The 17,011-nt window shown below is 52.1% G+C and overlaps 2 protein-coding genes across 2 annotated transcripts in view; one reads left to right on the top strand and one right to left on the bottom strand.

Moving 5' to 3' along the window:
- The window catches only part of VPS52 (VPS52 subunit of GARP complex), a 57,796-nt gene extending 57,436 nt beyond the window's left edge, over positions 1-360 (bottom strand). The window contains exon 1 of the mRNA XM_068999193.1: positions 96-360. Coding sequence (XP_068855294.1) covers positions 96-345 — 250 coding nt within the window. The 5' untranslated portion in view covers positions 346-360. The remainder of the gene's footprint in view (positions 1-95) is intronic.
- Positions 345-15,019, top strand: RPS18 (ribosomal protein S18). Its single transcript, XM_068999192.1, has 6 exons — positions 345-449; positions 6,306-6,404; positions 11,071-11,157; positions 13,182-13,283; positions 14,628-14,719; positions 14,831-15,019. Exons 1-6 carry the CDS (start codon positions 447-449, stop codon positions 14,904-14,906), a joined length of 459 nt encoding a protein of 152 aa, XP_068855293.1. The 5' UTR covers positions 345-446; the 3' UTR covers positions 14,907-15,019.
- The last annotated feature ends 1,992 nt before the right edge of the window (positions 15,020-17,011 follow it).

The following is a 17,011-nucleotide window of genomic DNA, read 5'->3' as shown; positions in this document are numbered from 1 at the left end:
CCCCCTCCATTGGCGGCAACGCGGCTTCAGTAGGGCGGGCATGCCCATATAAGGGCATTGGCCACGCCCCCTCGTTTTGGCCCCGCCCCTCTCACCGTCCACCTCCTCCAGCTCCGCCCCCTCCAGGTCCAGCTCCGCCTCCAGCTCCGCCTCCAGCGGCGCCTCCACCGCCGCCACCTGCGGCACAACCGCTTCAGCAACGCCGCCCTCCCCCTCCAGACCTTGCCGCCAGCGCGAAATCATCCCCCAAAAGCCCCAAAATCCCCCCAAAAAACCGCTCCCCGCAAATCCCTGCATCCCCCAAACCTCTCCCGGTGCCGGCGCTACCTCCGCCTCCGCCGCCATCTTGCCGACGCACGGCGCGCAGGCGCGGCGCGCTGACGTCACTTCCTCCTTCTTCTCACTCCCCCCCCCTTTTCCGACACAGCCCCGCGGAGGCCGCAGCCATGGTGAGAAGCCGGCCGGGATCCGCCGCCATCGGGGCGCGGGGAGGGCGGGGAGCGGCGGGAAGGGCACGGGGAGGTTGCGGCGGGAGCGGGGGAGGCGGCGGGGTGGGAAAGGAGCGGCGGCGCGCGGCGATGGAGGCGGGAGGGCCGCGAATATCCGACCCCCCCCTCCCCATCCCTCAGGTGTCATGGCGGCCTGGGGTCCCCTCATGGCGGCTTCGGCCCTCGCTCCCCCTCAGGGCCGCGGGTGGCACCGGGTGTCCCCAAGGCCTGGGGGAGGGTGGTGGCACCGCGCTTGGGGACGTGCGACACCCCCTGGGTGGGGTCAAGTCCCTCTTGTCCCCCTCAAAATCCCCCCTTAGGGGTGGGCGCGCTGAAAGTGGCCCCAAAGTGTCCCAAATGTCCCTAAAATTGGAGCCAGTTTCCTTAAAACTGTCCCCAAAGTGTTCGTGAGGTCCTTAAGGTGTCCCCAATCCCCTTCAGGTGTTCCCAACCCCCCCAAAAGTGTCCCCAATCCCCTCAAATTGTCCCCAAAATGTCCCCAGGATGTCCCTGAGGGCCCTAAAAGTGTCCCAAGCCCCCCAAAAGTGTCCCCAAATCCCCTCAAAATTGTCCCCAAGGTGTCCCTGAGGTCCCCAAAAGTGTCCCCAATCCCCTCAAAATTGTCCCCAAGGTGTCCCTGAGGTCCCCAAGGTGTCCCCAACCCCCCAAAATTGTCCCCAATCCCCTCAAATTGTCCCCAAATTGTCCCCAAAGTGTTCCTGAGGTCCCCAAGGTGTCCCCAACCCCCTCCAGGTGTCCCCAAATCCCCTCAAATTGTCCCCAAGGTGTCCCTGAAGTCCCCAAGGTGTCCCCAAGCCCCTTCAGGTGTCCCCAAATCCCCCCAAAATTGTCCCCAATCCCCTCAAATTGTCCCCAAACTGTCCCCAAAGTGTCCCTGAGGTCCCCAAGGTGTCCTCAACCCCCCCAAATTGTCCCCAACCCCCTCAAACTGTCCCCAGACTGTCCCCAGGATGTCCCTGAGGTCCTCAAGGTGTCCCCAGTTTCCTCCAGGTGTCCCCAAATCCCCTCAAACCATCCCAAAGGTGTCCCCGAGGTCCCCAAGGTGTCCCCAAGCCCCTCCAGGTGTCCCCAAGCCCCCCAAAAGTGTCCCCAATCCCCTCAAATTGTCCCCAAACTGTCCCCAGGATGTCCCTGAGGTCCTCAAGGTGTCCCCAAGCCCCTCCAGGTGTCCCCAAATCCCCTCAAATTGTCCCCAAGGTGTCCCCGAGGTCCCCAAGGTGTCCCCAATCGCTTCCAGGTGTCCCCAACCCCCCAAAATTGTCCCCAATCCCCTCAAATTGTCCCCAAACTGTCCCCAAAGTGTCCCTGAGGTCCCCAAGGTGTCCCCAACCCCCCCAAAATTGTCCCCAATCCCCTCAAATTGTCCCCAAATTGTCCCCAAGGTGTCCCTGAGGTCCCCAAGGTGTCCCCAACCCCCTCCAGTTGTCCCCAAATCCCCTCAAATTGTCCCAAGGTGTCCCCGAGGTCCCCAAGGTGTCCCCACCCTCCTTCAGGTGTCCCCAACCCCCCCAAAAAGTGTCCCCAACCCCTTCAAATTGTCCCCAAACTGTCCCCAGGATGTCCCTGAGGTCCTCAAGGTGTCCCCAATCCCCCAAAATTGTCCTCAACCCCCTCAAATTGTCCCCAAATTGTCCCCAGGATGTCCCTGAGGTCCCTAAAAGTGTCCCAAGCCCCCCAAAAGTGTCCCCAAATCCCCTCAAAATTGTCCCCAAGGTGTCCCTGAGGTCCCCAAAAGTGTCCCCAATCCCCTCAAAATTGTCCCCAAGGTGTCCCTGAGGTCCCCAAGGTGTCCCCACCCCCCTTCAGGTGTCCCCAAGCCCCCCAAAATTGTCCCCAATCCCCTCAAATTGTCCCCAAAGTGTCCCCAAGATGTCCGTGAAGTCCTCAAGGTGTCCCCAAATCCCCCCAAAAGTGTCCCCAATCCCCTCAAATTGTCCCCAAACTGTCCCCAGGATGTCCCTGAGGTCCCCAAGGTGTCCCCACCCCCCCAAAATTGTCCCCAACCCCCTCAAATTGTCCCCAAAGTGTCCCCAGGATGTCCCTGAGGTCCCTAAAAGTGTCCCAAGCCCCCCAAAAGTGTCCCCAAATCCCCTCAAAATTGTCCCCAAGGTGTCCCTGAGGTCCCCAAGGTGTCCCCAACCCCCCAAAATTGTCCCCAACCCCCTCAAACTGTCCCCAAAGTGTCCCCAGGATGTCCCTGAGGTCCCCAAAACTGTCCCCAATCCCCTCAAATTGTCCCCAAATTGTCCCCAAGGTGTCCCTGAGGTCCCCAAGGTGTCCCCAACCCCCTCCAGGTGTCCCCAAATCCCCCCAAAATTGTCCCCAAGGTGTCCCCAAGCCCCCAAGGTGTCCCCAACTCCCCCCTGGCACTGTCCCCGAGTCTCCCAATTGTCCCCAAATGTCCCCAAATGACCCCAAAATGCCCCCAAATGACCCCATAATGTCCCCAAATGACCCCAGAAGTCCCCAAAATATCCTCAAAGTATCCTAAAATGTCCCCAAAATGTCCCCAAATGTCCCCAAAATGTCCCCAAATGCCCCCAAGGTGTCCCCAAACATCCCAAAATATTCCCCAAATATCCCAAAATGTCCCCAAAAGTCCCCAAATATCCTCAAAACGTCCCCAAAATATTCCTAAAATGTACTCAAATATCCCAAAATGTCCTCAAAATATCCCCAGAAGTCCCAAAATATCCCGAAATATCCTCAAACGTCCTTAAAATATCCCAAAATGTCTCTAAAATATTCCAAAATATTCAAAAATGTTCCCAAAACATCCCCAAATACCCCCAAAATATCCCCAAATATCCCCAAACATCCCAAAAGTCCCAAAATGTCCCCAAAATATCCCCAAATGTCCTTAAAAATCCCAAAATGTTCTTAAAATATCCCAAAATATCCACAAAGTATCCCCAGAAATCCCCAAATACCCCCAAAATATCCCCAAAAATACCCCCAAATATCCCCAACCATCCCAAAAATCCCAAAAAGTCCCAAAATATCCCCGAATGTCCTTAAAATATCCCCAAATATCCCCAAATATCCCCAAAACGCCCCCAAAACATCCCCAAATACCCCCAAAATATCCCCAAATATCCCCAAACATCCCAAAAGTCCTAAAATGTCCCCAAAATATCCTCAGATGTCCTTAAAATATCCCGAAATGTCCTTAAAATATCCCAAAATATCCCCAAAACATCCCCAAAATATCCCCAAATATCCCTAAAACGCCCCCAAATACCCCCAAAAATACCCCTAAATCCCCCCAAAACACCCCCAAAAATACCCCCAAATATCCCCAACCATCCCAAAAATCCCAAAAAGTCCCCAAATATCCCCAAAATATCCTGAAATGTCCTTAAAATATCCTGAAATATCCCCGAAATATCCCCAAATATCCCTAAAACGCCCCCGACTACCCCCAAAAATACCCCCAAATCCCCCCAAAACACCCCCAAAACACCCCCAAAAATACCCCTAAATATCTCCAACCATCCCAAAAATCCCCAAAAGTCCCAAAATGTCCCCAAAATATCCCCAAATGTCCTTAAAATATCCCAAAATGTTCTTAAAATATCCCAAAATATCCACAAAGTATCCCCAGAAATCCCCAAATACCCCCAAAATATCCCCAAAAATACCCCCAACTATCCCCAACCATCCCAAAAATCCCAAAAAGTCCCAAAATGTTTCCAAATGTCCTTAAAATATCCCAAAATGTCCTTAAAATATCCCCAAAATGTTCTTAAAATATCCCCAAATGTCTCTAAAACGTCCAAAAGTATCCCCAAAATATCCCCAAAACCCCCCCAAATCCCCCCAAAACACCCCCAAAAACACCCCCAAAAATACCCCCAAATATCCCCAACCATCCCAAAAATCCCAAAAAGTCCCAAAATGTCCCCAAAATGTCCTTAAAATATCCAAAAATATCCCCAAATATCCCCAAAACGCCCCCAAAACATCCCCAAATACCCCCAAAATGTCCCCAAAAACATCCCCAAAACCCCCCCAAATCCCCCCAAAACATCCCCAAAAATACCCCCAACTATCCCCAACCATCCCAAAAATCCCCAAAAGTCCCAAAATGTCCCCAAAATATCCCCAAATGTCCTTAAAATATCCCGAAATGTTCTTAAAATATCCTCAAATGTCTCTAAAACATCCAAAAGTATCCCCAAAATATCCCCAAAAACGTCCCCAAAACATCCCCAAATACCCCCAAAAATACCCCCAAATATCCCCAACCATCCCAAAAATCCCAAAAAATCCCAAAATGTCCCCAAATGTCCTTAAAATATCCCAAAATGTCTCTAAAATATCTGAAAATATCCCCAAAATATCTCCAAAATATCCCCAGAACGTCCCCAAAACATCCCCAAATCCCCCCAAAACACCCCCAAAAATATCCCCAAATATCCCCAACCATCCCAAAAATCCCAAAAAGTCCCCAAATGTCCCCAAAATGTCCTTAAAATATCCAAAAATATCCCCAAATATCCCCAAAACGCCCCCAAAACATCCCCAAATACCCCCAAAATGTCCCCAAAAACATCCCCAAAACCCCCCCAAATCCCCCCAAAACATCCCCAAAAATACCCCCAAATATCCCCAACCATCCCAAAAATCCCCAAAAGTCCCAAAATGTCCCCAAATGTCCTTAAAATATCCCCAAAATGTTCTTAAAATATCCCCAAATGTCTCTAAAACATCCAAAAGTATCCCCAAAATATCCCCAAAACCCCCCCAAATCCCCCCAAAACACCCCCAAAAATACCCCCAAAAATACCCCTAAATATCCCCAACCATCCCAAAAATCCCCAAAAGTCCCAAAATGTCCCCAAAATGTCCTTAAAATATCCAAAAATATCCCCAAATATCCCCAAAACGCCCCCAAAACATCCCCAAATACCCCCAAAATGTCCCCAAAAACATCCCCAAAACCCCCCCAAATCCCCCCAAAACATCCCCAAAAATACCCCCAAATATCCCCAACCATCCCAAAAATCCCCAAAAGTCCCAAAATGTCCTTAAAATATCCCCAAAATGTTCTTAAAATATCCCCAAATGTCTCTAAAACGTCCAAAAGTATCCCCAAAATATCCCCAAAACCCCCCCAAATCCCCCCAAAACACCCCCAAAAACACCCCCAAAAATACCCCCAAATATCCCCAACCATCCCAAAAATCCCAAAAAGTCCCAAAATATCCCCAAATGTCCTTAAAATATCCAAAAATATCCCCAAATATCCCCAAAACGCCCCCAAAACATCCCCAAATACCCCCAAAATGTCCCCAAAAACATCCCCAAAACCCCCCCAAATCCCCCCAAAACATCCCCAAAAATACCCCCAACTATCCCCAACCATCCCAAAAATCCCCAAAAGTCCCAAAATGTCCCCAAAATGTCCTTAAAATATCCCCAAAATGTTCTTAAAATATCCCCAAATGTCTCTAAAACATCCAAAAGTATCCCCAAAATATCCCCAAAACCCCCCCAAATGCCCCCAAAACACCCCCAAAAATACCCCCAAAAATACCCCTAAATATCCCCAACCATCCCAAAAGTCCCAAAATGTCCCCAAAATGTCCTTAAAATATCCAAAAATATCCCCAAATATCCCCAAAACGCCCCCAAAACATCCCCAAATACCCCCAAAATGTCCCCAAAAACATCCCCAAAACCCCCCCAAATCCCCCCAAAATCCCCCCAAAAATACCCCTAAATATCCCCAACCATCCCAAAAATCCCCAAAAGTCCCAAAAAGTCCCAAAATGTCCCCAAAACTGCCCCCAGTCGCTGGTGATCCCCGAGAAGTTCCAGCACATCCTGCGGGTGCTCAACACCAACATCGACGGGCGCCGCAAGATCGCCTTCGCCATCACCGCCATCAAGGTGATTTTTGGGGCAATTTGGGGCATTTCGGGACAATTTCGGGGCTTTTGGGGCTTTTGGGGATTTTTAGGGATTTTTTTGGGATTTTTTGGGGATTTTTTTGGGGTTTTTTGGGGTTTTTTTGGGGATTTTTTTGGATTTTTGGAGGGATTTTTTAGGGGGTTTTCTAGTGTTTTTTGGGGATTATTTGGTGGTTTTGGGGGTGTTTGGGGCATTTTTGGGACAATTTCGGGGCTTTGGGGGATTTTTAGGGGATTTTTTGGGACTTTTTTAGGATTTTTTTGAGGTTTTTTGGGGATTTTTTTGGGATTTTATTTTTGGAGGGATTTTTTAGGGGGTTTTGGGGTGTTTTGGGGTGTTTTAGGGGTGGTTTTGGGGGTGTTTGGGGCACTTTGGGGCTTTTTTGGGACAATTTCGGGGCTTTTGGGGATTTTTGGGGATTTTTTTGGGATTTTTTGGGGATTTTTTTGGGGTTTTTTGGGGTTTTTTTGGGGATTTTTTTGGATTTTTGGAGGGATTTTTTAGGGGGTTTTCTAGTGTTTTTTGGGGATTATTTGGTGGTTTTGGGGGTGTTTGGGGCATTTTTGGGACAATTTCGGGGCTTTGGGGGATTTTTAGGGGATTTTTTGGGACTTTTTTAGGATTTTTTTGAGGTTTTTTGGGGATTTTTTTGGGATTTTATTTTTGGAGGGATTTTTTAGGGGGTTTTGGGGTGTTTTGGGGTGTTTTAGGGGTGGTTTTGGGGGTGTTTGGGGCACTTTGGGGCTTTTTTGGGACAATTTCGGGGCTTTTGGGGCTTTTGGGGATTTTTTGGGATTTTTTGGGGATTTTTTGGGGATTTTTTTGGGGGGTTTTTGGGGTTTTTTTGGGGATTTTTTTGGATTTTTGGAGGGATTTTTTAGGGGGTTTTGGGGTGTTTTGGGGGGTTTGGGGGGTGGTTTTGGGGGTGTTTGGGGCACTTTGGGGCTTTTTGGGGGCTTTTGGGGCTTTTGGGGATTTTTGGGGATTTTTTTGGGATTTTTTGGGGTTTTTTGGGGTTTTTTTTTGGATTTTTGGGGATTTTTTTGGGATTTTTTAGGGGAATTTTTAGGGGGTTTCTGGTGGTTTTCGGGATTATTTGGTGGTTTTGGGGGTGTTTGGGGCATTTTTGGGACAATTTCGGGGCTTTTGGGATTTTGGGGTATTTTTTGGGGATTTTTTGGGATTTTTTTGGGATTTTTTTGGGGTTTTTTGGGATTTTTTTGGGTTTTTTTGGGAGTTTTTTTGGGATTTTTTAGGGGAATTTTTAGGGAGTTTCTGGTGGTTTTGGGGATTATTTGGTGGTTTTGGGGGTGTTTGGGGCATTTTTGGGACAATTTCGGGGCTTTGGGGGATTTTTAGGGATTTTTTGGGGATTTTTTGGGATTTTTTTAGGATTTTTTTGAGTTTTGGGGGTGGTTTTGGGGGTGTTTGGGGCACTTTGGGGCTTTTTTGGGACAATTTCGGGGCTTTTGGGGCTTTTGGGGATTTTTAGGGATTTTTTGGGGATTTTTTGGGGATTTTTTTGGGGTTTTTGGGGATTTTTTGGGGATTTTTTTTGATTTTTTGGGGATTTTTTAGGGGGTTTTCTGGTGTTTTTTGGGGATTATTTGGTGGTTTTGGGGCTTTTGGGGGACAATTTTGGGGCTTTTGGGGGACAATTTTGGGGACTTTTGGGGCTTTTTGGGCTTTTGGGGGATTTTTTGGGATTTTTTGGGGGCTTTTTTTGGGGGCTTTTTTAGGGGGTTTTGTGGTGTTTTTGGGGGATTATTTGGTGTTTTTAGGGGGTTTTGGGGGTATTTTTAGGGGGGTTTGGGGCACTTAGGGACAGTTTGGGGGGGGATTGGGGCCACTTTGGGGTGGGTTGGGGCCACTTTGGGGGGGTTGGGGCCACTTTGGGGTGGGTTGGGGCCACTTTGGGGGGGTTGGGGCCACTTTGGGGTGGTTGGGGCCACTTTGGGGTGGGTTGGGGCCACTTTAGGGACACTTTTGGGGTGGGTTGGGGCCCCTTTGGGGTGGTTGGGGTCACTTTGGGGTCACTTTTGGGGTGGTTGTGGCCCCTTTGGGGTGGGTTGGGGACACTTTTGGGGGGGTTGGGGCCCCTTTGGGGTGGTTGGGGCCATTTTGGGGGGGTTGGGGCCACTTTGGGGTCCCTTTGGGGTGCTTGGGGCCACTTTGGGGCCCCTTTGGGGTGGTTGGGGCCCCTTTGGGGGGGTTGGGGCCACTTTGGGGTGGGTTGGGGCCCCTTTGGGGGGGTTGGGGCCCCTTTGGGGGGGGTGGGGTCACTTTGGGGTCACTTTTGGGGTGGTTGTGGCCCCTTTGGGGTGGGTTGGGGCCACTTTGGGGTGGGTTGGGGCCACTTTGGGGTGGGTTGGGGTCCCTTTGGGGTGGTTGTGGCCACTTGGGGGGGGGTTGGGGCCACTTTGGGGCCCCTTTGGGGTGGTTGGGGCCACTTTGGGGACAGTTGGGACCCCTTTGGGGCCACTTTGGGGTGGGTTGGGGCCACTTTGGGGTGGTTGGGGTCCCTTTGGGGTGCTTGGGGTCCCTTTGGGGTGGGTTGGGGCCCCTTTGGGGACAGTTGGGACCCCCTTGGGGCCACTTTGGGGTGGTTGGGACCCCTTTGGGGTGGGTTGGGGTCCCTTTGGGGACACTTTTGGGGTGCTTGGGGCCCCTTTGGGGTGGTTGTGGCCACTTTGGGGCCCCTTTGGGGTGGGTTGGGGCCCCTTTTGGGACACTTTTTGGGGGGGTTGGGGCCCCTTTGGGGTGCTTGGGGCCCCTTTGGGGTGGGTTGGGGCCCCTTTTGGGACACTTTTTGGGTGGGTTGGGGTCCCTCTGGGGTGCTTGGGGCCACTTTGGGGACACTTTTGGGGTGGTTGGGACCCCTTTGGGGTGGGTTGGGACCCCTTTGGGGACACTTTTGGGGTGGTTGTGGCCCCTTTGGGGTGGGTTGTGGCCACTTTGGGGACAGTTGGGACCCCTTTGGGGTCACTTTGGGGTGGTTGGGGCCACTTTGGGGCCCCTTTGGGGTGGGTTGGGGCCCCTTTTGGGACACTTTTTCAGGGGGTTGGGGTCCCTCTGGGGTGCTTGGGGCCCCTTTGGGGTGGTTGGGGCCCCTTTGGGTGGGTTGGGGTCCCTCTGGGGTGCTTGGGGCCACTTTGGGGTGGGTTGGGACCCCTTTGGGGTGGTTGGGGTCCCTTTGGGGCCACTTTTGGGGTGGTTGTGGCCCCTTTGGGGGCACTTTTGGGATGCCTGTGGCCACTTTGGGGACACTTTGGGGCTGGCTGTGGGCCCTTTGGGCTGGGTTGGGGCCACTTTGGGGTGGGTTGGGGCCCCTTTGGGGTGCTTGGGGTCCCTTTGGGGTGGTTGGGACCCCTTTGGGGTGGGTTGGGGTCCCTTTGGGGACACTTTTGGGGTGGTTGGGGCCCCTTTGGGGTGGGTTGGGGCCCCTTTGGGGTGGTTGGGGTCCCTTTGGGGTGGGTTGGGGCCCCTTTGGGGTGGTTGGGGCCACTTTGGGGACAGTTGGGACCCCTTTGGGATCACTTTGGGGTGGGTGGGGCCACTTTGGGGCCCCTTTGGGGTGGGTTGGGGCCCCTTTTGGGACACTTTTTCGGGGGGTTGGGGTCCCTTTGGGGACATTTTGGGGTGGTTGGGGCCCCTTTGGGGTGGGTTGGGGACACTTTTGGGGTGGTTGGGGCCCCTTTGGGGTGGTTGGGGCCCCTTTGGGGTGGTTGGGGCCACTTTGGGGTGGGTTGGGGCCACTTTGGGGTGCTTGGGGCCACTTTGGGGGGGGTTGGGGCCGCTTTAGGGCCCCTTTGGGGACAGTTGGGGCCACTTTGGGGTGGGTTGGGGCCACTTTGGGGCCCCTTTGGAGTGCTGGGGCCACTTTGGGGACACTTTTGGGGTGGTTGTGGCCCCTTTGGGGACAGTTGGGACCCCTTTGGGGCCCCTTTGGGGTGCTTGGGGCCCCTTTGGGGTGCTTGGGGTCACTTTGGGGACACTTTGGGTGGGTTGAGGCCCCTTTAGGGTGCTTGGGGCCCTTTTGGGGTGCTTGGGGCCCTTTTGGGTTGTGGCCCCTTTGGGGACAGTTGGGACCCCTTTGGGGCCACTTTGGGGACAGTTGGGGCCACTTTGGAGTGGTTGGGGTCCCTTTGGGGACAATTTTGGGCTGGCTGTGGCCCCTTTGGGTGGGTTGGGGCCCCTTTGGGGTGGTTGGGGCCACTTTAGAGCCCCTTTGGGGACAGTTGGGGCCACTTTGGGGTGGGTTGGGACCCCTTTGGGTGGGTTGGGGCCACTTGGGGTCCCTTTGGGGCCACTTTGGGGCTGGCTGTGGCCCCTTTGGGTGGGTTGGGGCCACTTTGGGGCCACTTGGGGTCCCTTTGGGGCCGCTTTGGGGCTGGCTGTGGCCCCTTTGGGTGGGTTTGGGCCACTTGGGGTCCCTTTGGGGCCACTTTGGGGCTGGCTGTGGCCCCTTTGGGTGGGTTGAGGCCACTTTGGGGCCACTTGGGGTCCCTTCGGGGCCACTTTGGGGCTGGCTGTGGCCCCTTTGGGTGGGTTGGGGCCACTTGGGGTCCCTTTGGGGCCACTTTGGGGCTGGCTGTGGCCCCTTTGGTGGCCGTGGCACCGGTGCCAGCGCGGCTGTGGCCCGCAGGGCGTGGGGCGGCGCTACGCCCACGTGGTGCTGCGCAAGGCCGACATCGACCTCACCAAGCGCGCCGGGGAGCTCACCGAGGACGAGGTGCGGGTTTGGGGACCTTTCGGGGGATTTTGGGATCGTTTTGGGATCGTTTTGGGATCATTTTGGGGGATTTGAGGGGTTTGGGGTGGGTTTGAGGGATTTTGGGGTGATTTGGGGTGGTTTGAGGGGGTGGGTTTGGGGTGGGTTTGGGGCCGACATCGACCTCACCCAGCGCGCCGGGGAGCTCACCGAGGACGAGGTGCGGTTTTGGGGACATTTCGGGGGATTTTGGGATCGTTTTGGGATCATTTTGGGATCGTTTTGGGGGATTTGAGGGGTTTGGGGTGGGTTTTTGGGGTGGATTGAGGGGATTTTGGGGTGGATTTAGGGTGGTTTTAGGGGGTGGTTTGAGGGGGTTTTGGGGTGGGTTTGGGGCCGACATCGACCTCACCCAGCGCGCCGGGGAGCTCACCAAGGACGAGGTGCGGTTTTGGGGACATTTCAGGGGATTTTGGGATCGTTTTGGGGGATTTGAGGGGTTTGGGGTGGGTTTTGGGGTGGTTTGGGGTGGATTTAGGGTGGTTTTAGGAGGTGGTTTGGGGTGGGTTTGGGGTGGTTTGGGGTGGATTTAGGGTGGTTTTAGGGGGTGGTTTGAGGTGGGTTTGGGGTGGGTTTGGGGCCGACATCGACCTCACCCAGCGCGCCGGGGAGCTCCCCGAGGACGAGGTGCGGTTTTGGGGACGTTTCGGGGGATTTTGGGATCGTTTTGGGGACATTTGGGGTGGTTTGGGGTGGTTTGAGGGATTTTGGGGTGGTTTGGAGGGGATTTGGGGTGATTTTGGGGTGATTTGGGGTGGTTTTAGGGGGTGGGTTTGGGGTGGGTTTGGGGCCGACATCGACCTCACCCAGCGCGCCGGGGAGCTCACCGAGGACGAGGTGCGGTTTTGGGGACGTTTCGGGGGATTTTGGGATCGTTTTGGGATCGTTTTGGGGGATTTTGGGGGTTTTGGGGTGAGTTTGAGGGATTTTGGGGTGATTTGGGGTGGTTTTAGGGGGTGGTTTTGGGGTGGGTTTGGGGCCGACATCGACCTCACCAAGCGCGCCGGGGAGCTCACCGAGGACGAGGTGCGGTTTTGGGGACCTTTCGGGGGATTTTGGGATCGTTTTGGGGGATTTGAGGGGTTTGGGGTGGGTTTTGGGGTGGTTTGAGGAGATTTGGAGTGGTTTTAGGGGGTGGGTTTGGGGTGGGTTTGGGGCCGACATCGACCTCACCCAGCGCGCCGGGGAGCTCCCCGAGGACGAGGTGCGGTTTTGGGGACGTTTCGGGGGATTTTGGGATCGTTTTGGGGACATTTGGGGTGGTTTGGGGTGGTTTGGAGGGGATTTGGGGTGATTTTGGGGTGATTTGGGGTGGATTTAGGGGGTGGCTTGGGGTGGGTTTGGGGCCGACATCGACCTCACCCAGCGCGCCGGGGAGCTCCCTGAGGACGAGGTGCTGTTTTGGGGACATTTCGGGGGATTTTGGGATCGTTTTGGGATCGTTTTGGGGGATTTTGGGGGTTTAGGGCTGGTTTGAGAGATTTTGGGGTGGTTTTTGGGGCATTTTTGGGCCGTTTTTGGGGCCGTTTTGGGCCCGTTTTTGGGCCCGTTTTTGGGGCCGTTTTTGGGGCCGTTTTGGGCCATTTTTGTGGCCGTTTTTGGGCCGTTTTGGGGCATTTTTGGGCCGTTTTTGGGGCCGTTTTTGGGCCGTTTTGGGGCGTTTTGGGGGCCGTTTTGGGGGCCGTTTTTTGGGCATTTTTGGGCCGTTTTTGGGGCATTTTTGGGCCGTTTTTTGGGCCATTTTGGGGCATTTTTGGGCCGTTTTTGGGCCGTTTTTGGGGCGTTTTGGGGCGTTTTTGGGCCGTTTTTGGGGCCGTTTTGGGGCCGTTTTTGGGCCGTTTTTGGGGCCTTTTTTGGGCCATTTTTGGGGCCGTTTTTGGGGCATTTTTGGGGCCGTTTTTGGGCCGTTTTTGGGGCCGTTTTGGGGCATTTTTGGGCCGTTTTTGGGGCCAGTGGTGTCAGTGGTGCCCCGTGGCCGTCCCCAGGTGGAGAGGGTGATCACCATCATGCAGAACCCCCGGCAGTACAAGATCCCCGACTGGTTCCTGAACCGCCAGAAGGACGTCAAGGATGGCAAATACTCCCAGGTGGGATTTCCTTTTTTTCCCCCTTTTTCCCCCTTTTTCCCCATTTTTCCCCATTTCCCCCCATTTTCCGCCATTTTTCCCCCATTTTCCCCCTTTTCCCCCCATTTTTTGTCCCATTTTCCCCCCATTTTTCCCAATTTCCCATTTTCTCCAATTTTTCCTTCATTTTTCCCCCACTTACCCCCATTTTTTCCTGATTTCCCCCATTTTCCCCAATTTCCCCCCCATTTTTCCCAATTTTCCCCATTTTCCCCCATTTCCTCCCAATTTCCCCCTAATTTTTCCCTATTTCCCCCCATTTTTCCTAATTTTCCCCCATTTCCCCCATTTTTCCCCCAATTTCCCCCTTTTTCCTCAATTTTTCCCCCAAATTTTCCCCAATTTTTCCCATTTTCCCCCCATTTTCCCATTTCCCTCCCTTTTCCCCATTCCCCCCATTTCCCCCCTTTTCCCCCCATTTTCTCCCAATTTTTCCTTCATTTTTCCCTGTTTTCCCCCACTTACCCCCATTTTTTCCCAATTTCCCCCATTCTCCCCCTCCGCCCATTTTCCCCCATTTTTCCCATTTTCCACCCATTTTTCCCCCTTTTCCACCCCTTTTCCCTCCATTTTTTCCCCAATTCCCTCCATTTTTCCCCATTTCCCCCATTTTTCCATTTCCTCCTATTTTTCCCCTTTTCCCCCATTTTTCCCCATTTCCCCCAATTTTTCCCCCATTTCCCCCCATTTTCCCCCATTTTTCCCCATTTTCCATTTCCCCCCAATTTTTCCCAATTTCCCCACATTTTTCCCCTTTTTTCCCCCATTTCCCCTCATTTCCCCCCATTTTTTCCCAATTTTCCCAATTTCCCCCCAATTTTTCCCCCATTTCCCCCCAATTTTCCCCAAATTCCCCAATTTCCCCATTTTTCCCCAATTTCCCCCCAATTTTTCCCCCATTTTCCCCCATTTCCCCCCAAATTTCCCCATTTTCTCCCCATTTCCCCCCAATTTTCCCCAATTCCCCCCAATTTTTTCCCAATTTCTCCACATTTTTCCCCCATTTCCCCTCATTTCCCCCCAATTTTTCCCAGTTTTCCCAATTTCCTCCAATTTCCCCCCATTTTTATCCTTTTTCCCCAATTTCCCCCCAATTTTTCCCCATTTTTCCCCCATTTCCCCCCAATTTTCCCCCATTTCCCCCATTTTTCCCCCAATTCCCCCCAATTTTTTCCCATTTCCCCCCATTTTCTCCCCGTTTTTTCTCATTTTTCCTCCCAATTTCCCCCTTTTTTCTCCCCAAAATCCCCCCCATTTCCCCCAATCCCCCCCAATTTTTCCCAAATCCCCCCTTTTTCCCCCCAGGTTTTGGCCAACGGCCTGGACAACAAACTCCGCGAGGACCTCGAGCGCCTCAAGAAGATCCGCGCCCACCGCGGCCTGCGCCACTTTTGGGGGTAAAAACGGCGATTTTGGGTCAATTCGGGAATCCCGCCCCGCCGGGAATTGCCCAAAATCCCCCAAATTTTGGGGTTAAATCCTCTTTTTTCGCCCTTTTTTCTGCCCAGGCTGAGGGTGCGGGGCCAGCACACCAAGACCACCGGGCGCCGCGGGAGGACCGTGGGCGTCTCCAAGAAGAAATGAGGGAAAAAACGGCGGAATTGGGGAAAAAAGAGCCAAAAAATGGGAATTTTGGGGGATTTTGGGGTGGGAGGAGGCGAAATTGGGGGAATAAAAGAGGAGGTTTTGGAAAAAAAGGAGTTAAAAATGTGGAGTTTGGGGGGATTTGGGGGGGAATGGTGAAAGTCTGGGAATAAAAGAGGGGATTTTGGGATGGGGGAGGGGAGTTTTGGGGGGAAAAAGAGGGAAAAGGGGAAAAACCAGGGAAAAAAAGACTGAAAATGGGAAAAAATTGGTGAAAATGGGAAAAAAAGAGGGAAAATGAGGGAAAAATGGAAAATTTGGGGGATTTTGGAGCAGGACACTGAAATTCCGGGAATAAAAGAGGAGATTTTGGGATGTGGGAGTGGAATTTTGGGAAAAAAAGGGGAAAAAAGGGGAAAAAAGAGGGAAAAAACAGGAAAAAAGGAGGGGAAATGGGAAAAAAAGAGGGAAAAATGGGGGGAAATGTAAAATTTGGGGATTTTGGGGCAGGATGGTGAAATTCCGGGAATAAAAGTGGGGATTTGGGGATGGGGGAGGGGAGTTTTGGGGGAAAAAAGAGGGAAAAAGGGAAAAACCAGCGAAAAATGGGGGAAGATGGGAAAAAAGGAAAAATGGGAAAGTTTGGGGGAAAAATGCAAAATTTGGGGATTTTGGGGCGGGACGGTGAAATTCTGGGAATGAAGGAGGAGATTTTGGGATGGGGGAGGGGAGTTTTGGGGGAAAAAAGAGGGAAAAAGGTAAAAATCAGGAAAAAATAAAGGAAAATGGGGGAAAAGAACCAAAAAATGGAAAATTTGGGGGATTTTGGGGCGGGAGGAGGCGAAATTGGGGGAATAAAAGAGGAGGTTTTGGAAAAAAAAGGAGTTAAAAATGTGGAGTTTGGGGGGGATGGGGAAAATCTGGGAATAAAATGGGGATTTTGGGATGGGGGAGGGGAGTTTTGGGGGGAAAAAGAGGGAAAAAGGGAAAAAACAGGGAAAAAAAGAGTGAAAATGGGAAAAAATGGGGGAAAATGGGAAAAAAATGAGGGGAGAATGCAAAATTTGGGGGATTTTGGAGTAGGACGCCAAAATTTTGAGAATAAAAGTGGAGATTTTGGGATGGGGGAGGGGAGTTTTGGGGGGGAAAAAGAGGGAAAAAGGGAAAAAACAGGGAAAAAATTGGGAAAAATAGGGAAAAGGAAGGAAAAACAGGAAAAAATGAGGGAAAAATGCAAAATTTGGGGGATTTGGGGCCAGGACGGTGAAATTCTGGGAATGAAGGAGGAGATTTTGGGATGGGGGAGGGGAGTTTTGGGGGAAAAAAGAGGGAAAAACGGAAAAAAACAGGGAAAAATGAGGGGAAATGGGAAAAATGAACCAAAAAATGGAAAATTTGGGGGATTTTGGGGCGGGAGGAGGCGAAATTGGAATAAAAGAGGAGGTTTTGGAAAAAAAGGAGTTAAAAATGTGGAGTTTGGGGGGATTTGGGGGGGGATGGTGAAAGTCTGGGAATAAAAGAGGGGATTTGGGGATGGGGGAGGGGAGTTTTGGGGGAAAAAAGAGGGAAAAGGGAAAAACCAGGGAAAAAAAGACTGAAAATGGGAAAAAATTGGTGAAAATGGGAAAAAAAGAGGGAAAATGAGGGAAAAATGGAAAATTTGGGGGATTTTGGAGCAGGACACTGAAATTCCGGGAATAAAAGAGGAGATTTTGGGATGTGGGAGTGGAATTTTGGGAAAAAAAGGGGAAAAAAGAGGGAAAAAACAGGAAAAAAGGTGAGGAAATGGGGAAAAAAAGGGAAAAATGAGGGGAAAATGGAAAATTTGGGGGATTTGGGGCCAGGACAGTGAAATTCTGGGAATGAAGGAGGAGATTTTGGGATGGGGGAGGGGAATTTTGGGGGAAAAAAGAGGGGAAAAGAGAAAAAATGGAAAAAACCAGAAAAAATGAGAGGAAATGGGGAAAAATGAGGGAAAAATGGAAAATTTGGGGGATTTTGGGGCGGGAGGAGGCGAAATTGGGGGAATAAAAGAGGAGGTTTTGGAAAAAAAGGAGTTAAAAATGTGGAGTTTGGGGGGGATGGGGAAAATCTGGGAATAAAAG

This window comes from Aphelocoma coerulescens, unplaced genomic scaffold, assembly GCF_041296385.1.
Source record: "Aphelocoma coerulescens isolate FSJ_1873_10779 unplaced genomic scaffold, UR_Acoe_1.0 HiC_scaffold_271, whole genome shotgun sequence".
Classification (NCBI taxonomy): domain Eukaryota; kingdom Metazoa; phylum Chordata; class Aves; order Passeriformes; family Corvidae; genus Aphelocoma; species Aphelocoma coerulescens.
Note: the sequence above shows the minus strand (reverse complement) of the source record. Positions and strands in the feature narration are given on the sequence as shown.

Coding starts and splice junctions, on each gene's coding strand:
- RPS18 (XM_068999192.1), top strand. Junction 13,284..14,627: donor AGGATGGCAAATACTCCCAG/GTGGGATTTCCT, acceptor TTTTCCCCCCAG/GTTTTGGCCAACGGCCTGGA. Junction 14,720..14,830: donor GGCCTGCGCCACTTTTGGGG/GTAAAAACGGCG, acceptor TTTTCTGCCCAG/GCTGAGGGTGCGGGGCCAGC.